A 21,383-nucleotide genomic window follows, 5' to 3' on the forward strand; every position below is an offset into this window, starting at 1 on the left:
AAGGAACTAAAGATTATTCAGATTGACTATTACTGACAGAGCAATGTCTGAGGAAAAGGTAACGGGCATTATGAATTAATTCAAGGATTTCCTTCTCTTAACTGTCTTATGAAACATGCAGCTTAGCAGAAATAGCAAAGGTGAAGTTAAATAGCATAAAGATAATTAAAAAAATGTTACAGCTATCTTGGGGACTTCAGTCTAAAATAATCCACATTGCTTTCTGATCTGTTGGAAGCTCTCAGCACCAGTTAGTATCTTTTCAAATAGCTACAATGAACCCAGGATCCCCTTGATTCCAGAGATAATTGCTGGTTCAGCATTCCAGATTTATGAATTGTGTAGGGTCTGCTTCCTAGCGAGAGTTCAGCCTTTGAGGTATTCCATAAATGGAGAAATGTTTGTTAGTTTGTTTAAAAGATTGATTGATTGATTGATCGATTGATTGATTGGATTGGATTATTTTAAAAATATATATATAGTAGTCCATCTTAAGGAACTCTGTGTTTGCAATTAATTGATCCCTTTTAAATTAGGAAAATCAGACTACATTATCATGAAATGGATTGTGTGTTTTGCCATGTGCTGAGGCTCTCCCTCTTTTTCATTCTGCCTTCTAGCACTTGTACAATATAGAATCTGAAATGGATGAAGAGACAGACCTTGATTCCATAGATGGTAGCACTAGTGGTGCTTCTTCAGATGAATGGGAGGATGAGAGTGATAGCTGGGAGACAGATAATGGTCTCATGGAAGATGACCACACAAAAATTGAAGAAGTTGAACCTGAGGAACTACCTGTAGAAGAGGTGAAAAAGGTAGAAGAACAAGTACAAGGTGCTGTGGCAATGGCTGTGGCTGATCTAACAACAGATAAATCGGGCAAGGAAGGAACCCCAAAGAGTTTCCGAGAGTTGAAGGAGGCCATCAAGATTTTGGAAAGTTTAAAGAATATGACAGTTGAACAACTGCTGACAGGCTACCCAACCTCTCCCACAGTTGAACCAGAAAAGCCTACTCGGGAAAAGAAGTTTCTAGATGATATAAAGAAGCTGCAGGAGAATCTGAGGAAAACTCTGGACAACGTAGCTATTGTGGAAGAAGAAAAGATGGAAGCAATGGCAGAGGCAGAAAAGAAAGAAGAGAGAGAAGTTCAGACACAGACACCAGTGGCATCGGAATGGCCCAGCGAAACACCAGTGCTATGTCAGCAGAGTGGAGGCAAGCCTGGTGTTACCTTCACCAGTGCCAAGGGAGAAGTCTTCTCGGTTTTAGAGGGTGCTCCAGGTCAGTTTTTAAAGTGGGACTAAGGATAGACTTTAGGGCATTCTGATAATATTGCAATCTATTAGCTCCATTTAGCAAGGCCTGTGTCAGGGAAATTGAAGTCCAGCAATTTCTGGAAAGCCCTAAATTCATAATTCTGTTTTATTGGAACCAGTGTTTGAAAATAAGTTATAGTGGCCCCCCCCATTCTTTCTAAATATATGAGCCAGGTGTAAAATATAATGTTACGTCTATATCTGGACTCTTATTCTTGGCCCCTTTCTCAATTTTTTCTCTGTATATCTCTCTTCTTATAACTTTATCTGGTCTTATATGGAGCCTTTACAGTAGTGAATTCAGTTCAACAATCTTCAATAAAATTAGTGGTCTCTGATCAGGCTAGATAGTGTTTTTTAATACAAGCATCATTTGAGCACTCTGACAGTATTTGTTAATAATTACCTTATTTCTTAGTAAATTTAGTGCTGTTTTATATTTACAAGAATAGCATATCAGAGTTTTGTCTATTTTACTAACCCTATTGTTTAATTCTAGCAAATGTTAGGAACAAAGGAGAACATGAAAAATTTGGTAATCTGCTACCCCAATTTATTTATTTATTGCCCCATTAGATAGCCATGCCTTTAAGAAGATGGAGTTTCAGCCTCCAGAAGCCAAGAAATTTTTCAGCACAGTGAGGAAAGAAATGGCTTTGTTAGCAACTTCATTGCCAGATGGTATCATGGTCAAAACATTTGAAGACAGAATGGTAAATCATGTAAACTTTCGTACATGAACTTCACAGTCCATAAAGAAAGATATACTTTGTGTTTTAAAATAGTTCCTAGATGCAGTTTTCTAAAAAAAATTATAATTTTATTCTTTAAAAGAATGATATTTCTGTTATAAATTATTTCTTAATGAAAAAAATGGTTTTTTACACCAAGAAAAAAAAATCCCCAATTCATTTTTTCTTTTGGCAGTTAATTAAAACTAAGAACTACATTTGTTTTGTATTTTCCTAAAGATTGTAAATAAACACCTGAGTGTGTATATATGAGTAAGAGGAGTTAATTCAATAACTTTGCCAATATAACGTTAATATTGCTTGGTACATAGCTATTAAATCTAGCAGAACTTTATCATTTGTTGAATGAATGTGGCTGTATTTTTTCTGAGAGGGTACCAACAACTTGTCCAGTGTAATTTGTTGCATTTAAATCCTTCTATTATGGAATTAAAGGAGGTGTGGATATAAGGTATCTCTATCTCATAGAGACTTTGTATAGGTTTCTTATCTGTTTAGTCTTAGCAAGATAATATATAATCTGAGTTTGTGTAATAGCACTATTTTTATCTGGTATGGGCTAATATTTCTGTGTTACTCAGCAAATGTGGAACAAACCAATTTATTAGAACAGAGATTCTTTGATGACTTTTTCTGAACATTTAGTCAAAGTTTGGTCAGTCATGAATTATTGGGGTATATACTAAGCATGTTGATATGAAACCAAACAGGATGTTTTTGTGCATTTTCTTAAAAGCATTGGGTGTAACATTTTTAGTTAGCTCTGGTTCCTCTTTATGGATTATTGCATGGACTTACACATAGCCTCTCCACAGGATCTCTTCTCAGCACTAGTCAAAGGACCTACGCGTACACCGTACGAAGATGGCCTCTTTTTATTTGACATCCAACTCCCCAATATTTATCCAGCTGTGCCCCCACTCTTCCGTTACCTCTCCCAGTGCAGTGGCAGACTGAATCCCAATTTGTACGACAACGGAAAGGTTTGCGTAAGCCTTCTGGGTACTTGGATAGGCAAGGTAACAACTGCTGCTGATTTTTACTGTAGTACTCTTGATCTGCGTTATTCCGTAACATATTGCAAAACTGCATGGAATTGCAATGCTTTCTTTAATGATTTAAGTCAAGCAGGTGGCTTACTGTATCTGCTGTTCAAAGATACTGTTCTAATCCGCAATATTGTCCAAGTATATGATATGCATGGTTTAACAGGTACTAGCTGTTTAAAAAAACCTACTGCAGGACCCATACATTTGGAATCTAGTTGTCATAATGGTCACTACTTTGGTTCAGACAAAATATAAACTCAACATAGCAAATGAAACTAACATCTGTTGTTAGAAAGAATTTCTTCACAACTCATTTCAGAGGTTTTTTCCTTTGGAAATGCTCTTCCCTCCACCTACTCCCTCATAAAAATTGTATGAATGCTTATCACCAAACTCTGTTCCCATAATAGAAAATTGTTTTAAAATATATTCTATGTGTGTTTCTTATAGCACCTTCATTTTTATTACTGGTTTTCCAGTTGGATTAAACTTCTTTTGTCTTTCAGTGAGCATATAATAGAACCGTATCTTACAGTACATTATTTTTTTTTATTAGAGATGTAAAGAAAAGTATATATGCTATCCCCACCCCAAAAAATTTGTTTTACCCAGAATCTCTAGATACAAAAACATTCACATCATTCATATGAACAGTAAAGTTGTGATAGGAATGGAAGTCAACAGAGCATGGATCATTGCAAATGCCTTGTCCTTAAAAGTTGCTGTGACTGCAATTTAATGCTATGTAGTGTCTTTGCTGTTGAATTAACTGCTTGCTGTTATTTGATTATTCCAGGGCACAGAGAGATGGACCAGTAAATCTAGCCTTCTCCAGGTGCTCATCTCAATCCAAGGTAAATGCCAGTAAGATGGTAAAAGGAAAGATTGAGTCAAAACCTACTGCAGTAGACAGAAAAAGGTTATTTTCTGGTTAGCCAAACTGTGGGTTGTTTTTCTTGCCCAAGAAGAAGGATATCAGTGGCTATTTATTTCATGCTCTAAAGACAAAGCCACAGTCACCAGTGGGATAGCTGCCAATATGGAGAATTAGTAGCAGGTAGCTCCCTGAGCTTGTGGTTAAAAACAAAGAAATGACAAGATTTGTTTAGTTTTTTTATTTTTTATTTTGCTATTTATAGATGCTCCATCACTGCCATTCTTGGCAGCTGTTCAGTTCATTTCTGTAAAAAGCAGTGCAGCACTTAGATGTAATTGAGAACCCTAGACCTTCATTGCAAGGAGCAGATTGGAACACCTTTTGCATATGCTATAAATCTTCAGAGATTTTTTCCCCATGATTTTTAGTTTATTCAAAAGGTTTTAAAATAACAAAACACCAAAATATTTTTTTAAATGTTTTTTTTAAAAAACCCTAAAACTAATGCATATACACCTTATGTCCTCCCTAGTTGCATTCTGATTAATATAGCAATATTAGTTTACCACCCCCTGCGAAACAGGCCAGAAAACTTTCAGACTATTAAACTACTAAATCTACTTGCAAATTATTAGCCTGTCATCTATAAACTATATTAATAACAAAATGGTTAACAGTAAAAACAGAGATTCAGACATTATTGTATGCTTAGAAAACAGTAGGCGTGTTTCTTATGAAAGGAACTGTACGATGGTTTATCCATGTCTATGGTACATCTGTAGAGTGACCTTCTGTGATAGACAAGTTAGGGGAGTTTGATTTTTTTTAAAAAAAAATAAGCCAATTCCTCATATTAAGAGGGTGACTAAATTACCTCAATTTGTTTAACAATGGAAGGCATTAATTTGAACATCTGACTTGGTATAAAGAGAACCTATAAGGTTCAATCGGGCCTTTTCTTAGAAGTACTTTGAAAAATTAAAAGTAAGAAAGCATTAGTCCAAAATTTAATGACCTTCATATTAAAATAGCCTTTTCAAAAAGCATTTAGAGTTCTCTCCTTCATTCCTTTTCATAGAATTTTTTTTCTCCTCAAACATCTCCAAAAAGGGAACATTTTGTCATTTTCCAAAATCCTGGAGAGATTGTATTGTAATGATTTTTCATCAAATGCTTCCATGGTTGAGGAGTTCAACCATACAAAATAATAATACTCACTAAATTGGGATTAATAATTCAAATTTGGAACAACTGCGTTTTAAGTGAAGATTACTTTGATTTCCAACCCTAAATAAAAAATATTTTAAAATAGTCTGAAAAATACAGTTTTCCAAAATAGTATATCATGTTTCTTTTCCAATTACATTTTTAAGTAAAACACATTCTGTCGGCATGCACTGTACATTTCCAAATAATACATGTACTAAATACCTTATTTCTCCCACTATTTCCTACCTTCCTTTCCCCTTCCCACTTTTTTTTTTTTACTACTAGGACTTATCCTAGTCAATGAGCCTTATTACAATGAGGCTGGTTTTGACAGTGACCGGGGCTTGCAAGAGGGCTACGAAAACAGCCGATGCTACAATGAAATGGCTTTGATCCGTGTGGTGCAGTCAATGATGCAACTGCTGCGCAAGCCCGTAGAAGTCTTTGAGCAAGAGATCTATGAGCATTTCTGCTGTAATGGTTGGCGCCTGATCCACCGTATTGAGTCCTGGGTAGAGACCAATGAACTGGTGGAGAGGAGCCATGATCACGTCGGTCTGGCAGAGTCTTCCTTTGCGCATTCAGCAGGAGGCATTCTGGCTGAGAGTCCTGTAGACAGTATGGGGCCATTGGGAGAGCAAGAGTTAGGGGCTGCTGGAGCAGCTAGCCAACTCTCTGATGGCAAGGAGGAGCTAGAAGACTCCGGTTGTGGAATGTCAACAATGGCTGCTAGTGACACCCATCAATGTTCAGACTCTGAGAGCATGGGCCAGGCCAGAGAAGCACATTTTGCCAGAGACGTAACAGATGAGGGTAAAGCCACTCAGGACTTTGCTGCTCAGCCAAGTGTGAAACCAAAGAAAAGGAGAAAGAGCTACAGGAGCTTTCTCCCTGAGAGGAGTGGCTACCCTGATATTGGGTTCCCCCTGTTTCCATTGTCTAAAGGGTTCATAAAAAGCATCCGTGGTGTCTTGCAGCAGTACCGGGCTGCCTTAGTGGAGGCTAGTATCCCCGAGTGGACAGAAGATAAATAAATTTTAAAAATCCAAGTTAGGGACAGACAGGCACATAGAAAGATAGGGGGACATGGAGGAAGAACCTAGCAAAAGTTGTTAACAATAAATAGACTGTCTCACTGCACCCCTTCCTCCTTGGCTTGGTTTTGTTATAGAGAAGCAGAACTCCATAACTCATTTCAGGCTGTCTTTTTAATCACATTCCAGATGCACAGGATGATAGAGCACACACACACACACACACACACACACAAAATCACTTCCCTCCACCCACCCACCCATCCCTTCTCACACAAATGACGTTCCCCCTTGGGGCTTGATTCTGTGAAGAGAAGTGCTGTGGTCTTTCCATTTCAGAACTTAAGTGAAGTTGGGTTTGGATCTTTCAGCTCCCTAGTCAATGAAGTGATGACCCGTTCCTTGTTTGAGTTCTTGGGTGCTGTGGATATTGCTGAAAATGGGGACTCCCGTTGATTAAATCCTGAAAGATCCTTATTCAGTATCTAATTGGAAAATGTAATGGTGCACTTTTCTTCTACTGCCTGACCTAACTTCACTAAAGTCTGTTGATTAGAAGGACACAAATTCTCTGCATCATTCTTAGTTATTTTCACTATATCTATTGGAACTGAGGGGACGTGCTGTACAAAAGCCACCAAATGATAAATGTAAGCAGCTTGCTTTCCTTAATTGCTTAATCTCTAATCATGAGGAGCAAGTAAGCACAAGGCAAGCTGTACTTGTTGAGATGAGCACTTGGAATTTTTGGTCTGTCTTAAGTGTACAATAGCATATCTCGTTCCACTTTGCCTTGAAGAGGAATAGTGCATATAGCATTAGTTCACTGTTCTCTTGGATACACGAACGTTATACAATTAACTATGAACATTAAGGTACCTCAGGATGATACTCTAAATATCGCATGGTGCAAACCATAATTTCTGAATTTCTGCTTTCACCTATGTGCTTGCAAAATGGCAACTCTGCCTGACTCTATATCTCCATGGATTCATATCAACTCTGCAGCAACAAAGTCTACATTCTGGTAGACAGTGGGTCTCTAATCAAGCATCTTTAAATAAAAATCACATCCTTTTCATTAATATTATTCATGGTTCCCAGATTCTGTATCATTTGCTTTAGCTATTTCCAAGAATGGTATTGTGACGGAGTGGTTGCAGGGGAGTGAAGATGCATGCTTCCAACAAATTTCAGTTGGTTGTCCACATTCCTGCATTCAAAACAGAGTTGCCTTCTATTTTTCATTTGGTGCTTCCTCCATCTTTGCATGGCTTCACATTTATTTACCTTTATTATTCCTACTCTGATAACAACCTAGAGGTCTCTCTTAGTCGCCCTCCCAAGAGAATAATCCACTTGAAGAACATTGAGGGAGATGACACAAGTCTTAGTGTTGGCTTGGAATGTAGTGAATGAATTATTTTAGTATTGGAGAGTAACATTTGAGAAACTGCATTTCTGTGTTTTTAAGAGCTTGCAGCAGGCAAGCTATCGCAGCCCAAGCAATGATGACTGGGAAAAGAGCCCAACTTAATAAAAATTCAGAGTAGTTAGATTGATATAGTCATCAGATGAGGTCAGGGATAGAATTTACCTGTTGCCTGCACTATCAGGCCCACCATTGTAGAAGGGCAATTCTGTTCTGAGGTATTGTCAGATTTCTTACACAGATGAAATAATGGTACATCGCCTTCCCCAGAGAGAATTAAGCAGCTGCCTGTCGCTAACGACCCTTTTCAAAAGCCTGCCTTTTTCCAAATCGTAATCATGTAAGCTGCCTGGTTGGTTCCAAGACATGCTTTAATAAGGTGAGAGGAGCCACAAAAACGTTAATTATGCAAGCTACAGGAGAGCTACCTTTTCTCAAAACACAATGAAGGACTTATCTGAATTGTTAGCATTCTGCCTCTGCGGAAGATTTTGCTTATTCTTCCCTCCTTGGAACCTGCTGACATCTTTTACATCCTCCAGCACTGTCCCTTTTATCCTTGCTGTTCTTTGCCCTTACCAGTGGCATGCACAAAAGTTTACATTCCCCCTCCCCCCCCTTTAGCTATTGAATAATGTGAAGCTCTAGATTATGCAGTTGCCACTGGGCATATTGCAGCCGTGTAACTTTTGGGTGTATGTCTGTAATCCAGAGTGAAGAGACTGTCGAAGAGACAGACGCTTATACATGCACACCAAGAAGCCAAAGCATGAGGCATATTGTTAGTCTTGAGATGGGCCACATGATTGTGATGTATAAATTAAAATTTATCTGTTAAGTGCTGGGGAGGGAAAGGGAAAAGAAATATTACTAAACTTTATAGACTTGATTCTGTACAGTATTTAAAACCGATGGAGCTGTCATATCGGGGCAATGCTTAGGGGTATGTTACTTTTGCAGCTGTGAATGCTTGGTTGCTTACAAATATATGTATAAAGTACCGTGTGATGAATCTTTTTTTACTGGCAAATTTTGTTTGGCTAATTAAGATGCAGTAATAAAGGAGAGAAAGTGGCTTGCCATTAACATTCGCCGCTGTTCATAGATTTGGCTGTTCATGCTGTGTGTCGTTTCAGCTTGAAGCATCAGGTTTATGTATCCCTGAAACTCTGAAAGGAATGTCAGCATATCAAAAGGGTTTGCGTGACATGTCTTTCCCGGGATCACCATTTACATTGTAGGGCTTGTGAATGCTACAATACGTTTGCTAGGAGGGTTTCTCTGGAACCCTTCCTTCTTGCCTTTAAATTTTCAAGATGCTAAATTTCATCTCAATTTCACTGTCATCTTCCTTTACTACAGTTGAAGCTCCAACAGTAATTGTGCTGATTGTCACAGGATCTGTTAAACAATCCAACTTTTCTTGGTTGCCGTATAAATACGCATATTACATCATATTCCTGTTTGTGTATTTTGCAACCAGAAGGCTCTTTTTTTCTCACTTTGGCCAGTTTTGTATAGGAGGGGCACATTTACGTCTCTCAGAGATGTACATTTATGCAACACAGTAATTATGCTTCTTTAAATTTGCACACAATTCCTTTTTTTTTTTTAGCAAGGTGCATCAAGGGAATGTTAGAATATCGTCATTTGGTGCAAAGACACCCCTTAATGACTTGATTTGTCACAAACTTCATCTCTGCTCTAGAAGACAACTTAAATTATTATGGAAGATACAGTAACTGGAGTGATGTAGACTCCACAAACTAGAATAATCACAGCCTCGTAAAATAAATATTGAAGAGGATACACATGCATATATATTATTGGGTTGTCTAGTTTCTGTCCTCTGAAAGGCCTGGGAAATAAAGAAGCAATAGTTGTCCTTAACCCGAAAGGGTCAATCCACTCTAGCATTTTAAAAGCTGCTCCAAGCTCCCCGCCCCCCGCCTTTAACCACACAATACCTCCCTGCAATTATACAGGCAAGGTACAAGCTTGCCTCATGAGGTGCACGAAATGAAAACTAGGTTTTGTCTGTGAAAACAGCTGCTTTGCCCTTCATTCTCTTAAGAGCTCAGCATGTTGATAGAACTCATTTCTGAGTTTTAGTCTGCCCTGGTTCATTGTTTTGAATTACCAATGTTTCCCCCGAGGCTGACACTTTTGTCAAAGTCATCCAAGCAGCAACTATTCGACTACACTGTTTTAAAATGTCCAGGGGGCAAGTAGAACTCTCCCCATTGCTACCCCCTTATGTTTAGCATGATGTTGCGCTGGAAATTGGTTCTCTCTTATCTATGCCTGTATGTCCCAATGACCATTATATATGCTCTCTGCTCTGTTTTTTCCTAACAGACAGATTAAGTGACAGTTGCTTGTATTGATGTATTATCTGGCCTCCAAGTCCCAGTTTGTGCTTTAAATACTTTTACACTCTGCCTCTGTCTTGATTTTTGCAAATTTGTAGTAACTTAGCTGTTTCAGCAAAGCCAGTGTTTATCAAATATAAGATACATATGCCTCATCTTAAAGTACAGTCTCCACTACTTGTAATACATGCCAAATGCAGAAGCCAATTCACTTGCATGTGCTTTGTATTAAAATCTGTAAGAAGTCAGCCTAATATTAAATGGTCCAAGTCCAAGTAGATGCTATGCTGACTTCAAGACTAGTAAATCCTCCTGAAGAGATATATCTCTACATAGTGGAATCAAGGGAATGCTATTCATAACAAAACTCAGTAGAAATCTGTTCATGTATGTGCAAATCTTAATTATTAGCCATTCAAAATGTGGCCAATCTTCTACCCTTACAAAGTTAGTTGCTAGAATAAAATCCTACTTGGCAGATGGCAGCACAAGGCCAACCTTGTTTGATCTTAAAAGCTAAGCAGAGTCAGGGAATACCTGTGCTCTCCACTGGACTTGGGAGTTTAATAAACATCCCCCAAAGGAGGCCATGACAAAGCAATTTTATATTTTTGCTAATAACACTACATGGCTATGTTTTAAGTCACCAGGACTTCAATGACTCTATTTAAAGTTACGTTACATAACTTCAGATCTGATGCTTTCCTAGGATAGCAATCAATGCTATCTATCTGATACATATACAGTACATAATAGGGATTTATTTTTCCCCAAAGTAGCTTGTGAGGACAGGGCACTCCACATTTGTCTATTTTAATTTCGTTATCAGTTTGGATTATAAAAGCTGCAAAGTTGGGGAATTTGTAGCAGATCTACATCTCTAAATTCTTCTGGGACTAACTGAGACTAATGAACTGTTCTCCAGGATCTGACCCTACTTTTTGGAGGACACACAGCAATCAACATAATTCTTCAAAGAATTGGATTGGGGTGGATGAGTAGGAATTCTCAGTTCTGCTTCGAAGGCACTTTCAGTCCACTTCTTACTTTATGTTATAGGTCCAGTTTTGGTCACCACGTTATAAAAAAGATATTGAGGCTAGAAAAAGCACAGAGAAGAGCACCCAGGATGATTGGGGGACTTGGAGACTAAAACATATGAAGAACAGTTACAGGAACTAGGCATGGCTAGTCTAGTAAAGAGAAGGACCAGGGGACACATGACAGCAGTGTTGCAATATTTGAGGGGCTGCCACAGGGAGGAAGGGGTCAAGCAATTTTCCAAAGCACCCAAAGGCCAGACAAGGAATAATGGATGGAAACTGAACAATGAGAGATTCAACCTAGAAATGAGAAAATTTCTGACAGAACAATCAACCAATGGAACAGCTTGCCTTCGAAGTTGTGGGAGCTTCATCACTGGAGGTTTTCAAGAAGGGATTGGACTGTCAGTCAGAAATGGTGTGGGGTCTCTTGCTTGGGGGGCATTGGACTAGATGACTTACAAGGTCCCATCCAACTCTTAAATCTTTTATCTGTCCAATCATAAAAGCCTTAAATGTAAGTTGAAAGCAGCTGTATAGTTAGAGTATGTGTTCTCCAAATCTTCCTTTATTATGATGAATTCTATACTGCTCAATCCAGAGATTCTGGGAAGCGTATGTTTTTGTCCATTTTTCATATTTTTAGATAGATCATAATAGCACTTTGGCCTCTAATTGTAACTATAGATAGCCCTGATACTACCACCCTCTCCCCAAACTATCTTGCCCTCAACTATAAGTTGTCTGCAGTTTAAAAAGAAACAGCAAGCTACAATAAAAAGATGGCCACTATCCCTCCATTCTTTGACAGCTGCCTTTAATAAACCATAGTTTGTCAGATGGAATGTGTTAGTTACAAATACTAGCCAGGAATATATGCAAGGAAGGTGAATACATAAAGGTGCCGCTTTGGACTTTTATGGAAATAACCTAGGAGTTGCCTAATCAAATGTGCATCTAATTGAAGAACTGTGGTGTCCTGGGGAAGGTTAGCCGGTTTTGTTTCAATTAACCTACCTGCATTTGAATGATAAAGAGGGCGAAATGTTACATTAAGTGCTTTGCCTTTTGATAAGGGCAATCCAAAATCACAGCATCGATAACAGACATTACTTTTTTTCAAAATAGGACTTTCATTTCTCCATGGGAATATAAGCAACTACACACAAGGCATGTATGTGTTTTATATTCCTTACAAAATCATAAAATTGGTCCTCCAAGTGGCAAAGGATTAAGACATCTTTATCCAGGCAGAAGGGGAAGTGGCTTTGGTTTAGTTTGAAGGCATACTTCTGCTAGAGTAATGCAGAGAGCAAGGAGACTCTAAAGTTGCCTTTCACTGCACAGCAGTTTAGGAAGAAGTCATGGGCAAGACAAGCTCCTCCACTACTTGCATCGCAGTTAAAAGTTGCAGAAAAAGACAGGCTCCCCCTGAGAATTATCCCTGTGAACAATGCTGATGGTGTTTTGAATGCAGTAGATGCAGCATTTGGAGATTTCTTCACAACTTTCCAGAATGTCACAGTGGTGTCACAAAACCCCTTTTCCACCGTTTCTTCCTGATGCTCATTCAGGAGCCACTAATAATACGGGCTAGCCGGTTGTGTATTTGTCCTTGCACTGGCTCACATGTCAACACCTCGCCGTCTACTGTCATAAACCCCTTGGGCTCTAGGGGCTCCAGCCGAAAGGCTTTCACAGACACGCAGTGGACATGGGGTTGGTTAAGAGTCAACTGGCTCCCTTTCTCCACGGCCATGAATAACCTGAGCATTCCCATCCGGGAAATGCCAGCAGTTACATAGAAGAGATGGATGGCATCATCAAACAGCTTGGCCGTGGGAGCTATAATAAAGTCTGTTCCCAGGTGGGATTGCTGAATGCCAACTATAGAAACAAATTCCTCCTCGGGGACGACAGTCCAATGCTTGGGAACTGGCTGCTCAAAGGGTACCAACAAGGAGTCTTCCAGCACACAATCCTCCTTCAGGAGGGAAGATGCAGGCTGAGGGAGGGTGTTGACAGGAGATTTCCCGCTAGCAGTGGAGACCTGGTGAGGATGTTGAGGTGAGGGGCCGGTATTCGCCCCTATAGGAGGCAAGGAATTTGAGGCAGAGCTTTGTACTTCAGCTGGCAGGTAGGAGAGGCGGCCCTTGTAAACTTGGAGTGAAGTAAGGAGTTGGAACGTGCCCACTGTAAAACGGGCACTACCCAATTTACGGTACCTCTCGCTGGTAATGTCCACATCAGAGACAAAACCCCAGCCAAAGCTAAGGAAGGAGAAGAGACGCTTGCCTGAGGCCGTGCGGAGGGAGACGAGGTCCATGGGAGCATGCAGGCCTTTGCATAAGAAGTAGGTGCAATTCATCAACAGTTCCTCCTTTGCCACATGACTTTTGCTGTAATGGGGGAAGAGAGGGAAAGACAGCCTAGGTTAAACCATGATTTCTTGAACAAGCCACTCCACGTGCCCTAGTAACCTCTAGGGCATAACATTGAGCTATAAACCCCAATCTATACTTGCAAATTTAGGATTCACATATCATGCTAAGTCAAAACTAGACAAGCCACTTCGCTACTTAGTGGAATGTGTAAGTCCACCCATGGGGAGAAGTATAAAGTAGCATAGAAAACCAGCACACAATTACTGTTCCAATGTGTTCAAGATTGCAATAGTACTAGATATTATCTAGAATCAATGTTTTCTGTTGTTTAGACTTTACAAGCAATGCATTGTATTGTTTCATCATTTGTTTATAGAACCTGAATGTTTCTGTACCCTCTTAAAAGACATGACCTCCTCCTTCATAAATGTTTTTGCTTGGCTTGAAAAAAAATAGCAATAGCACTTAGACTTATATACCCCTTCACAGTGCTTTTTACAGCCCTCCCTAAGCAGCTAAGCATAAGCATATACTAAAAAGCTTGATCTACCATTAAAGCATTCTCCTCTCCTATATATTACAGGCCCCCAGCAGAGCTCTCCTGCTCCTTAATGCCAAGGTTGAACAACATGCATCCTAAATGATCCCTCCAAATATCACCCCCAAGATGAAATGTTTTAATGTAATAAAAGGAGAAAACCTAAAGTCATCTGGAGTAATCATGTTCACGGCGGGTTTGTAGATGTGCTCCTCGCAAGCCAGAAAGACAGATCAGTGCCTCTTTTTGAAGGCAGCAGCTATCCCAGAATTGTTTTCCTTTGCTCAATTTCTTCCATCAGAAAAATGCAAGAACATTCAACTTGGATGAACAGCTGATCTACCTGATCTACCTATCTACTGTTTCAAAGATACTCTAAGTCAGGTCTGTCAAACTCGTGGCCCGGATGCGTCATGCGCTGGCCACGCCTATGCCCAGTTTAGTGAAGGGGGGGAAAGTCACAATAAGTCACATGACGATGCTGTGATGATGTGAGTTTGACAGCCCTGCTCTATGTCAATCAATGCCACTTACATGATGCTACTTGCATATGGCAAGATTATTATTGCAGTGGGTAGCAAACCTCGTACAGAGATAATACGAATTCTAGTACAATCGCAACACTTCAGAGATTCTTGATAAGTGACCTCTTACTATTGCCTTTAGCTAAAAGCCTTTTCCAGCAACCCAAATAAGATTAAAGATGCCATTGTCACGGCAGTAGCAGTTTAGGCTAGAGATGAAAGTTGTCCACTCCTCCTCCTTGAATATTAGCAATGGATGTGCACAGCATTATGTTTCTAACTTCCAAAGACCCACAGAAGACTTGTTTTTTTACCAGTATTTGATAGGCTTAAAGGAACAGAAGACTTTGCCTTTCAAACCTACGCCTATCCACAAGAATGAAAGTTCATACCGTGCAATCATACTGCTAAATGTGGCCGTTTTGTGTCTGGGGAGAGGTACATCCACCCACAAACTGCATTTTTCCCCCCTGGTGCGAGCTAATGCATCTAATTTGACTCAGGTTCTTCAAATACTCCAGCCTACCTGGAATTACCCTGAGACATTCACCCTTTCTCAGTTTAAGGAGGCAGAGTTGTCATAAAATGATCCTGGTTTCTTTGAAAGAAGATAAAGATAAGTTAACGTTGTCAATCTTGATAGGAGGGCTCATACACTTCATGCCTCCATAGAAGCCAGGCCATGGAACATGATAGGAGTATTGCAATTAGAAAGTGCACCATCAGCAATAAAGTTTTGAAACAGGAAACAGATTTCACTAACATGGGCCAATGCCAGGTGTTGGGGGTGTGTAGCTGAGATCTAACTGTGTAAAAAGAATATTGCAGGGAAAATCCAGACTAATAACCATTACCTTCATACACATACACGTCTTAAAAATAATTCCTGTAGCAATTTTCAATACAAATGATTTCTTCAAGAATAATTTAGAGAATTGCCACTCTGCAAGTAATTCCTGCATGATTAAGATAAGCATTCGACATCTCAGTTTGCATCTCACCTTTCCTCCCTCTGAAGGTGATCCCATTTTGACATCAGGGCATTTCTAGACTCCAGGGGAAAGACCTTAGGATTTCACACTTTGCCCTTTTAACTAACTTTCTATAATGTTTGGTCAGCCTTTTGGGGATTAGAGAAATCCCTTGAGATATCTTAGCTCATTTATCAAATTACAGCAGTTCAATGAACCAGTTAGGGCAAGGGAAAAGCAACCAGTTGCCTTCTAAATTCCAACTCCTTATCAGTCTTGGCAAGTAGTCTTAGCCATCATGAACTCCACCAGTAGCCTTTGTCCTGGAGAGATTTCATGGAGGAGTCAGTAGTACAACTCTACTGGAGTATCTAGTTGGGGTGTGTGTGTGTGTGTGTGTGTGTGTGTGTGTGACTGAAATACAACCCTCAAGGAGGAAAAAGGACGGAAAACGATGCCTCCCTTTTCCTAGTGAATAATTAGCTTTCTCTGCCTGATGGTCTCCCTAGCCGAGTCAAATGCATTTGAATGTACCATGTTGAAGAAGGCAGGGTTGAAATGTATCTAAAGCTGAAGAGTGACTCATTTTCCCGCTGACGCTGTTTGACAGGACCCAGACTTGTTTCCTCTGGCCTTGTGTTCTCCGCCATGATGATACCAGAGCATTTAGCCTCGAGAATGTCAGGTGGCTTCGCTCCCGTGTAACAGAAAGGAAAACAGCCCCTCCAGAATACCCTCAGCACACCTCATCCACCCTCCCTCCTCAAAGGGAAGCTGGGTGGGGGGAGGGGGAATTAGCCACATAGCAGATGGAAGAAGGGGGCCTGCTGCTCAAAGGGCAGAGGCCAGCACAGAGGGAGATGGGAGGAGCCGTAGTTTCTGGAAGGTTATTGAAAGCTGAGCCAAAGACTAGCAATAAAGGAAGCTTTGCAAGAGAAGAACTTCCCCCACACCCCTCTTTTGAATGACACATGATACCAACCCAAGGAAATATACACCATTTCAGTCAGGGGAAGGGCCGTGTGAAACTGCCTCTACCTATGGCTGCCTCACAAAGCAGAAAGAAGGAACGACTCTTGCTCCAATACGAAAGGCCCGCAGACTCTCAGGCACCAATGGAAGACCAAGTAGAGTTTCCATCTTGCAGTGGCCAGATCCGGTTGGGGATGAGGTTAGAAGGTTCCATACGAGTCACAGAGTCCTCACTACAAAATTGGAGGTGCAAAATCCGTCTAACAGCAGCAACATAAAGGCACTGAATATTCCCACTTAAAGGCCGCTAAAGCAGGAGGCAGTACTGGCTAATCTCAAGAAGCTAATTAGGCTCAATTCTGTGACTGAATAAATAATTGGAAACTACAATACTACAAAATGTATTAAAACAACAAGAACCTTCTTCATCCTATCACATCGGCCTGTCCCACCCAGTCAGGCGGGGAAAGTATGTTTCAGACTCCCATCAGCTAAAGCTAAAGAACTTTGACTGGCAGGGTCCAGGAAGAGAGCTTTCTCTGCCGTTGCACCCACCGGTCTCACTTCTGGGGGGATATTTCCCCCTCCCAGAGGTGAGACAGGAAGCCTCCGCTCTCCTGTTAAAGCATGGCTCTGCCACCTCCTATGGGGAGCACAGAGGAGCGTGCAATCGCGGGGCTGGCTAGTGCCCTGCGATCCCTCCCTTGGCCTTTTAATTAATTCTAACAGTATTTGATGATTCCTTGCCTCTTTTTTAAGTTTACCATTCTTATATTTTAATACTTGGTTGTATATACTCTGTCTCTGAGGAAAATGGATGGTTCAGGAATGTGTAAAATAAATAAAAAAAATATCAAGAAAACCTAGGTTACAGATCAAAACTAGAAATCTAAAAACTTTCAGGAGAGGGCAACAGCAATGCCTTTCATTGCTAGAAAAACCACAGTGATGTGTTCATGAAATCCCCAAAAGCCAAGTTCAATTCAAGGGAGACTGTATTGCCAGGAGGACGTAATGACCCTCCTTCAATTTCTCTTCCAGTTACTCACTAGTCTGACCTAAGAGTAGGGGTGGCCCTGAGAAAGTGTGGCCTCATTTGTAATAGAATAAGCCACACAAGAAATCTTTAGGGGATGACTTACCCAGCATAGTGATTAAGTGAAGCAGCTAAAGCGTTCCCAGAGCCTCCTGGGAGAATGCAGAGAGGTTTCTGGATTGCAGTCTTCCAGTCAGGACGCTCCATCAGGCCATTGATCACCTGAAAGACACAGATTGACAGTCAGAGGAAAAGCTCAGAGAAGTCTGGTTTTGCATCTAGACTAGACTTTGACTGCATTGAAGAATGACCACCACAGAAACAGCCAGTCAGTTTCAACATATTTACTGGGACAAAGAATGTGATTCAGACTCAGGAGTGTGATTCAAATTTGGGTCAGCCTTTACAATATATACAAGTTGCAAGACTGGAAAATAAGTCCCTTTTAAATGATTAATTTAAAAAAGACATTCCAGGACCCCTGATCAAGAAGCACTGCGTCTGAGCAAACGTTTATTTGTTTGCTTGCTTGCGTGCTTGTTTGTTTGCCATTAAAGATCCTATGTTGTTGCAAAATTCTGGGATTTTGTGGAAAGCAGTTGAAAGACCTTGTTTTCAGCAAGCAGCATTCAACCCTGTAAGATTTAGTTTAACCCCACATGACAGCTTGAAATAAATATACAGTAATGGCAAGTTTCTCCATTATCTCCACATTCTCATCAATAGTGCTTATGACAAGGCTATAAAATCTGCCAATTCAAATAATCTAGTTTAACTTAAAATTCACTATATTCTGCTTCTTGCATTGCTAGTTGAAATTGTACAATTGTTTTATCTTCTATTGCTAAAAAAGAGGAGAATCTTGATCAGGGATCAGAGTAGGACAGTCAGAAACACTGAGAGGAGTTCTACTCAGCTGTGGCAAAAATTCTGTCCTGAAGTCTTGGAGAGGAATGTCTCCCCTCACCCTGCTATTCTCCATTCCCCACCCAGCCTCTCTGCTTGCCCCTTTGGCTCCCATTGAAGTCAATTCAAGGGAATTCACCCTATCAGCTCCAGAGCCAAGGTAATTTCAGTTGGGGTGGGGGGGTTGTTTCAAAACCATGGGAGTTTACGACCATCCAGACTCATGGCTTCCTTCTTGAAGTGCATCAAGAATTTCTCCCCAACTGTGAAGATGAGGGAAATTCTTTTCTTGTAAAAAAAAAAAATGAAAAGAGACACCCAGGCAGCTTGTTGGTTTTGCTTTCTGAAGCATCTCTGCAAATTTGTTCGGTTCATCTTTCTAAAGGTGAAAGTAAAAAACTGCTCATTCCCAGTTTAACTTTTGTGCTGTTAGTTAGGAAATCAAGTGCAAGTTCAAAATTATGAACACAGTGGTAAAATAGTGGAGAAATAAAATCTCCATTCCAAATTAATCAATTCATTTGAAGTAACAACATCTAAAAAATACTTAGCTAAGGGTAGTTGAGCAGTATTTTAAAATGACAGTTTTTTTAAAAGAAGACCGCTGTACCCCCCCATTCTGTTATTGCTTCTGCTGATCAAGGATTGCAATTTCTCTAAGGAACTAAATAATAAAATATGAGAAATCTATGTCATAAATATCATTGTATCGAAATAACGTATTGCACCAAAAGTGAGAAGATGGAGCAATAAACAGCCTACAGGGTTATATAGAATAACACATTAAAGGATTGAGCCAGACCTCTATTAAAAATTTATGGATACATTTTTATTTTTTTTCAGTGCCTCTCATTTAATCACTATTCTGTGTATTCTTTTCTGATTTTATTAGTGCTGTTATATTTAGGATTGTATTTCATCATGTCTTCTGGTTGTTTGTTTCACCAATAATTTTTTTTTTTAATGAGGAGAACATGTACTGGAGCCATGACACCATAAAGTCCCTATAGCCATCTGCCCTGTTCCTTACCTCATGAAGCACGCCGTCTCCAGCCATAACGACCACGGCGTCCCATTTGGACATGTCCTCCTCTCTTGCCAAATCCCAAGCATGATTATGTTTCTCTGAGGAGAAAGGGAAAACAAAACTTATATGTCTTGTAGATCATGTTTTAATTCAGATGGACTATAGCACCTGTGTCAAACTTGATTATGTCATGGGCCAGATAGTGACATTTTTTGCCTTTGCAGAGCTGTGGAGGTCAGTTTGACAGGTCTGGATAGGTTCTAAATTAATCCACAAATCAATCAATCAATCTCAAAATCTCTCTCTCCCCCTCCCCGCCCACTCTCACACACACACCTCATACCTGAAGCATCTGTTTCACCAATAATTCTTCCTTTCTGTTTGGTCACCATTATGTTAAACATTGGTTGGGTTGATTTGATCAACTCCCTTGTTTATTTGTTTGCTAAAAGCATTTGTTTCTAAGCAAATTTTATAGAAAGTTATCTGGGCGCTTGAAGAAAAACAAAGAAATCAACAAATCTAATCCAGTATGATTTCAAGGACAGAATATGGCAAGCTGTCTTACGACACTTGCTGAAGGAATCTGGAAAGATCTGGGGAGGATTCCACATAACAAGTTGGCAGTAGCCTGGTCCCAAGTCATCGAGAGTCATATTAATGAAGCCACTGCTTTAACGTGAGCCCAGAAAGACTGGATGCCAGAGAGGATGACAAAGTTGATCCATAAAGCAGTCAGATAATTGGAGTTTCTAAGTTAATGACTTTGTGCTGATACAATCACAGTTTTCAGACTTGCCCTATTCTCCAAATCCAGCATCTTCCCATTATTGTGGTCTTTATTTGCCACAAGCTTAACTGGGATGATAGTTTTAACTTAGTCATCCACGTTATATTTTTTATTAAATGAATTACACAGTTCATTGTAACTACAACTCTCCACATAAGGAGAACTGAAGCAGGTTGAATTAACTACTTACTCTCATACATTGAAACTGCAAAGAATTCTACAACATAGAATAGCCAATGATGTCATTCTGCAAAACTTGGCCAAAGGCAAAATGAGTGAACAGAACCGGAAATGGAAGTCTAAGCCATATCTACAGGTGGTCCTCGACTTATGATCACAATTGAGCCCATAATTTTTGTTATTAAGTGAGAAATTTGCTAAGTGAGTTTTGGCCCATTTTACAACTTTTCTTGTCACAGTTGTTAAGTGAATCACTGCATTTGTTAAACTAAGTAACAAGGTTGTTCAGTCGTTAAGTGAATCTGGGCTTCCAGTGTTGACTCTGCTTGTCAGAAGGCCCCAAAAGGGGATCACATGACCTCAGGACCCTGCAACCATCGTAAATATGAACCAGTTGCCAAACATCCTACTTTTGATCACATAATCACAGGGAGGCTGTAATGGTGTGGAAAGGGGTCATAAGCCTGTGTTGTTGCACCATCGAACAGTCGCTAAATGAAGTGTTGTAAGCTGAGCCCTACCTGTGCTAAACCAGTTTCCCTAAGTTGCTCTGAGACAGCCACCAGACTCACCCGTGACAAACTTATGGAATCCTATGCTGGCTTCTGCCAACATCGGCTGAACTTGAGAGGTGAACAGATGCAGGGCCTCTCCTGCCCCACTCCGTGGGTTCAGCAGCACCATCACCCGACACTTCTGAGGAAGTAACCCATGTATTCCTCCTATGCAGAGAAATGAAAGAAATGGGAGAACCAAAAATCAATGTCAGAAACAAGTGTAGCATGGTATAGTATTGCACTGTGTAGTGTAGTGTAGTGTGGTGTAGTACACACACACACATGCCTAAGATCAAAAGAGTGAAAAGGTTCACGGTCAGCATGATGTGCTGGCTCAGCAAGTCCAGGAATTGGAGTCTCACCATTTGGAAAAGCAACATGTTAGGGAACTCAGTTCAAAGTCAGATC

The 21,383-nt window shown here is 40.1% G+C and overlaps 3 protein-coding genes across 4 annotated transcripts in view; 2 read left to right on the forward strand and 1 right to left on the reverse strand.

The window, feature by feature from the left end:
- UBE2O (ubiquitin conjugating enzyme E2 O) overlaps positions 1-8,684 on the forward strand; it is a 72,652-nt gene extending 63,968 nt beyond the window's left edge. For both annotated transcript variants that reach the window (XM_026702047.2, XM_026702048.2), the window contains exons 15-19: positions 621-1,287; positions 1,899-2,035; positions 2,890-3,093; positions 3,920-3,977; positions 5,495-8,684. In XM_026702047.2, coding sequence (XP_026557832.1) covers positions 621-1,287; positions 1,899-2,035; positions 2,890-3,093; positions 3,920-3,977; positions 5,495-6,243 — 1,815 coding nt within the window. In that variant the 3' untranslated portion in view covers positions 6,244-8,684. The remainder of the gene's footprint in view (positions 1-620; positions 1,288-1,898; positions 2,036-2,889; positions 3,094-3,919; positions 3,978-5,494) is intronic.
- PRPSAP1 (phosphoribosyl pyrophosphate synthetase associated protein 1) overlaps positions 1-21,383 on the forward strand; it is a 174,575-nt gene that overhangs the window by 76,804 nt on the left and 76,388 nt on the right. The window lies entirely within an intron of this gene.
- The window catches only part of SPHK1 (sphingosine kinase 1), a 31,943-nt gene continuing 22,822 nt past the window's right edge, over positions 12,263-21,383 (reverse strand). Inside the window, exons 2-5 of the mRNA XM_026702171.2 lie at positions 20,991-21,140; positions 19,452-19,546; positions 17,622-17,737; positions 12,263-13,489 (exon numbers count right to left, since the gene is read on the reverse strand). Of these exons, the coding sequence (XP_026557956.1) occupies positions 12,661-13,489; positions 17,622-17,737; positions 19,452-19,546; positions 20,991-21,140 (1,190 nt within the window). The 3' untranslated portion in view covers positions 12,263-12,660. The remainder of the gene's footprint in view (positions 13,490-17,621; positions 17,738-19,451; positions 19,547-20,990; positions 21,141-21,383) is intronic.

This window comes from Pseudonaja textilis, chromosome 2, assembly GCF_049901715.1.
Source record: "Pseudonaja textilis isolate UNSWEBS1 chromosome 2, rPseTex1.2, whole genome shotgun sequence".
Classification (NCBI taxonomy): Eukaryota; Metazoa; Chordata; class Lepidosauria; order Squamata; family Elapidae; genus Pseudonaja; species Pseudonaja textilis.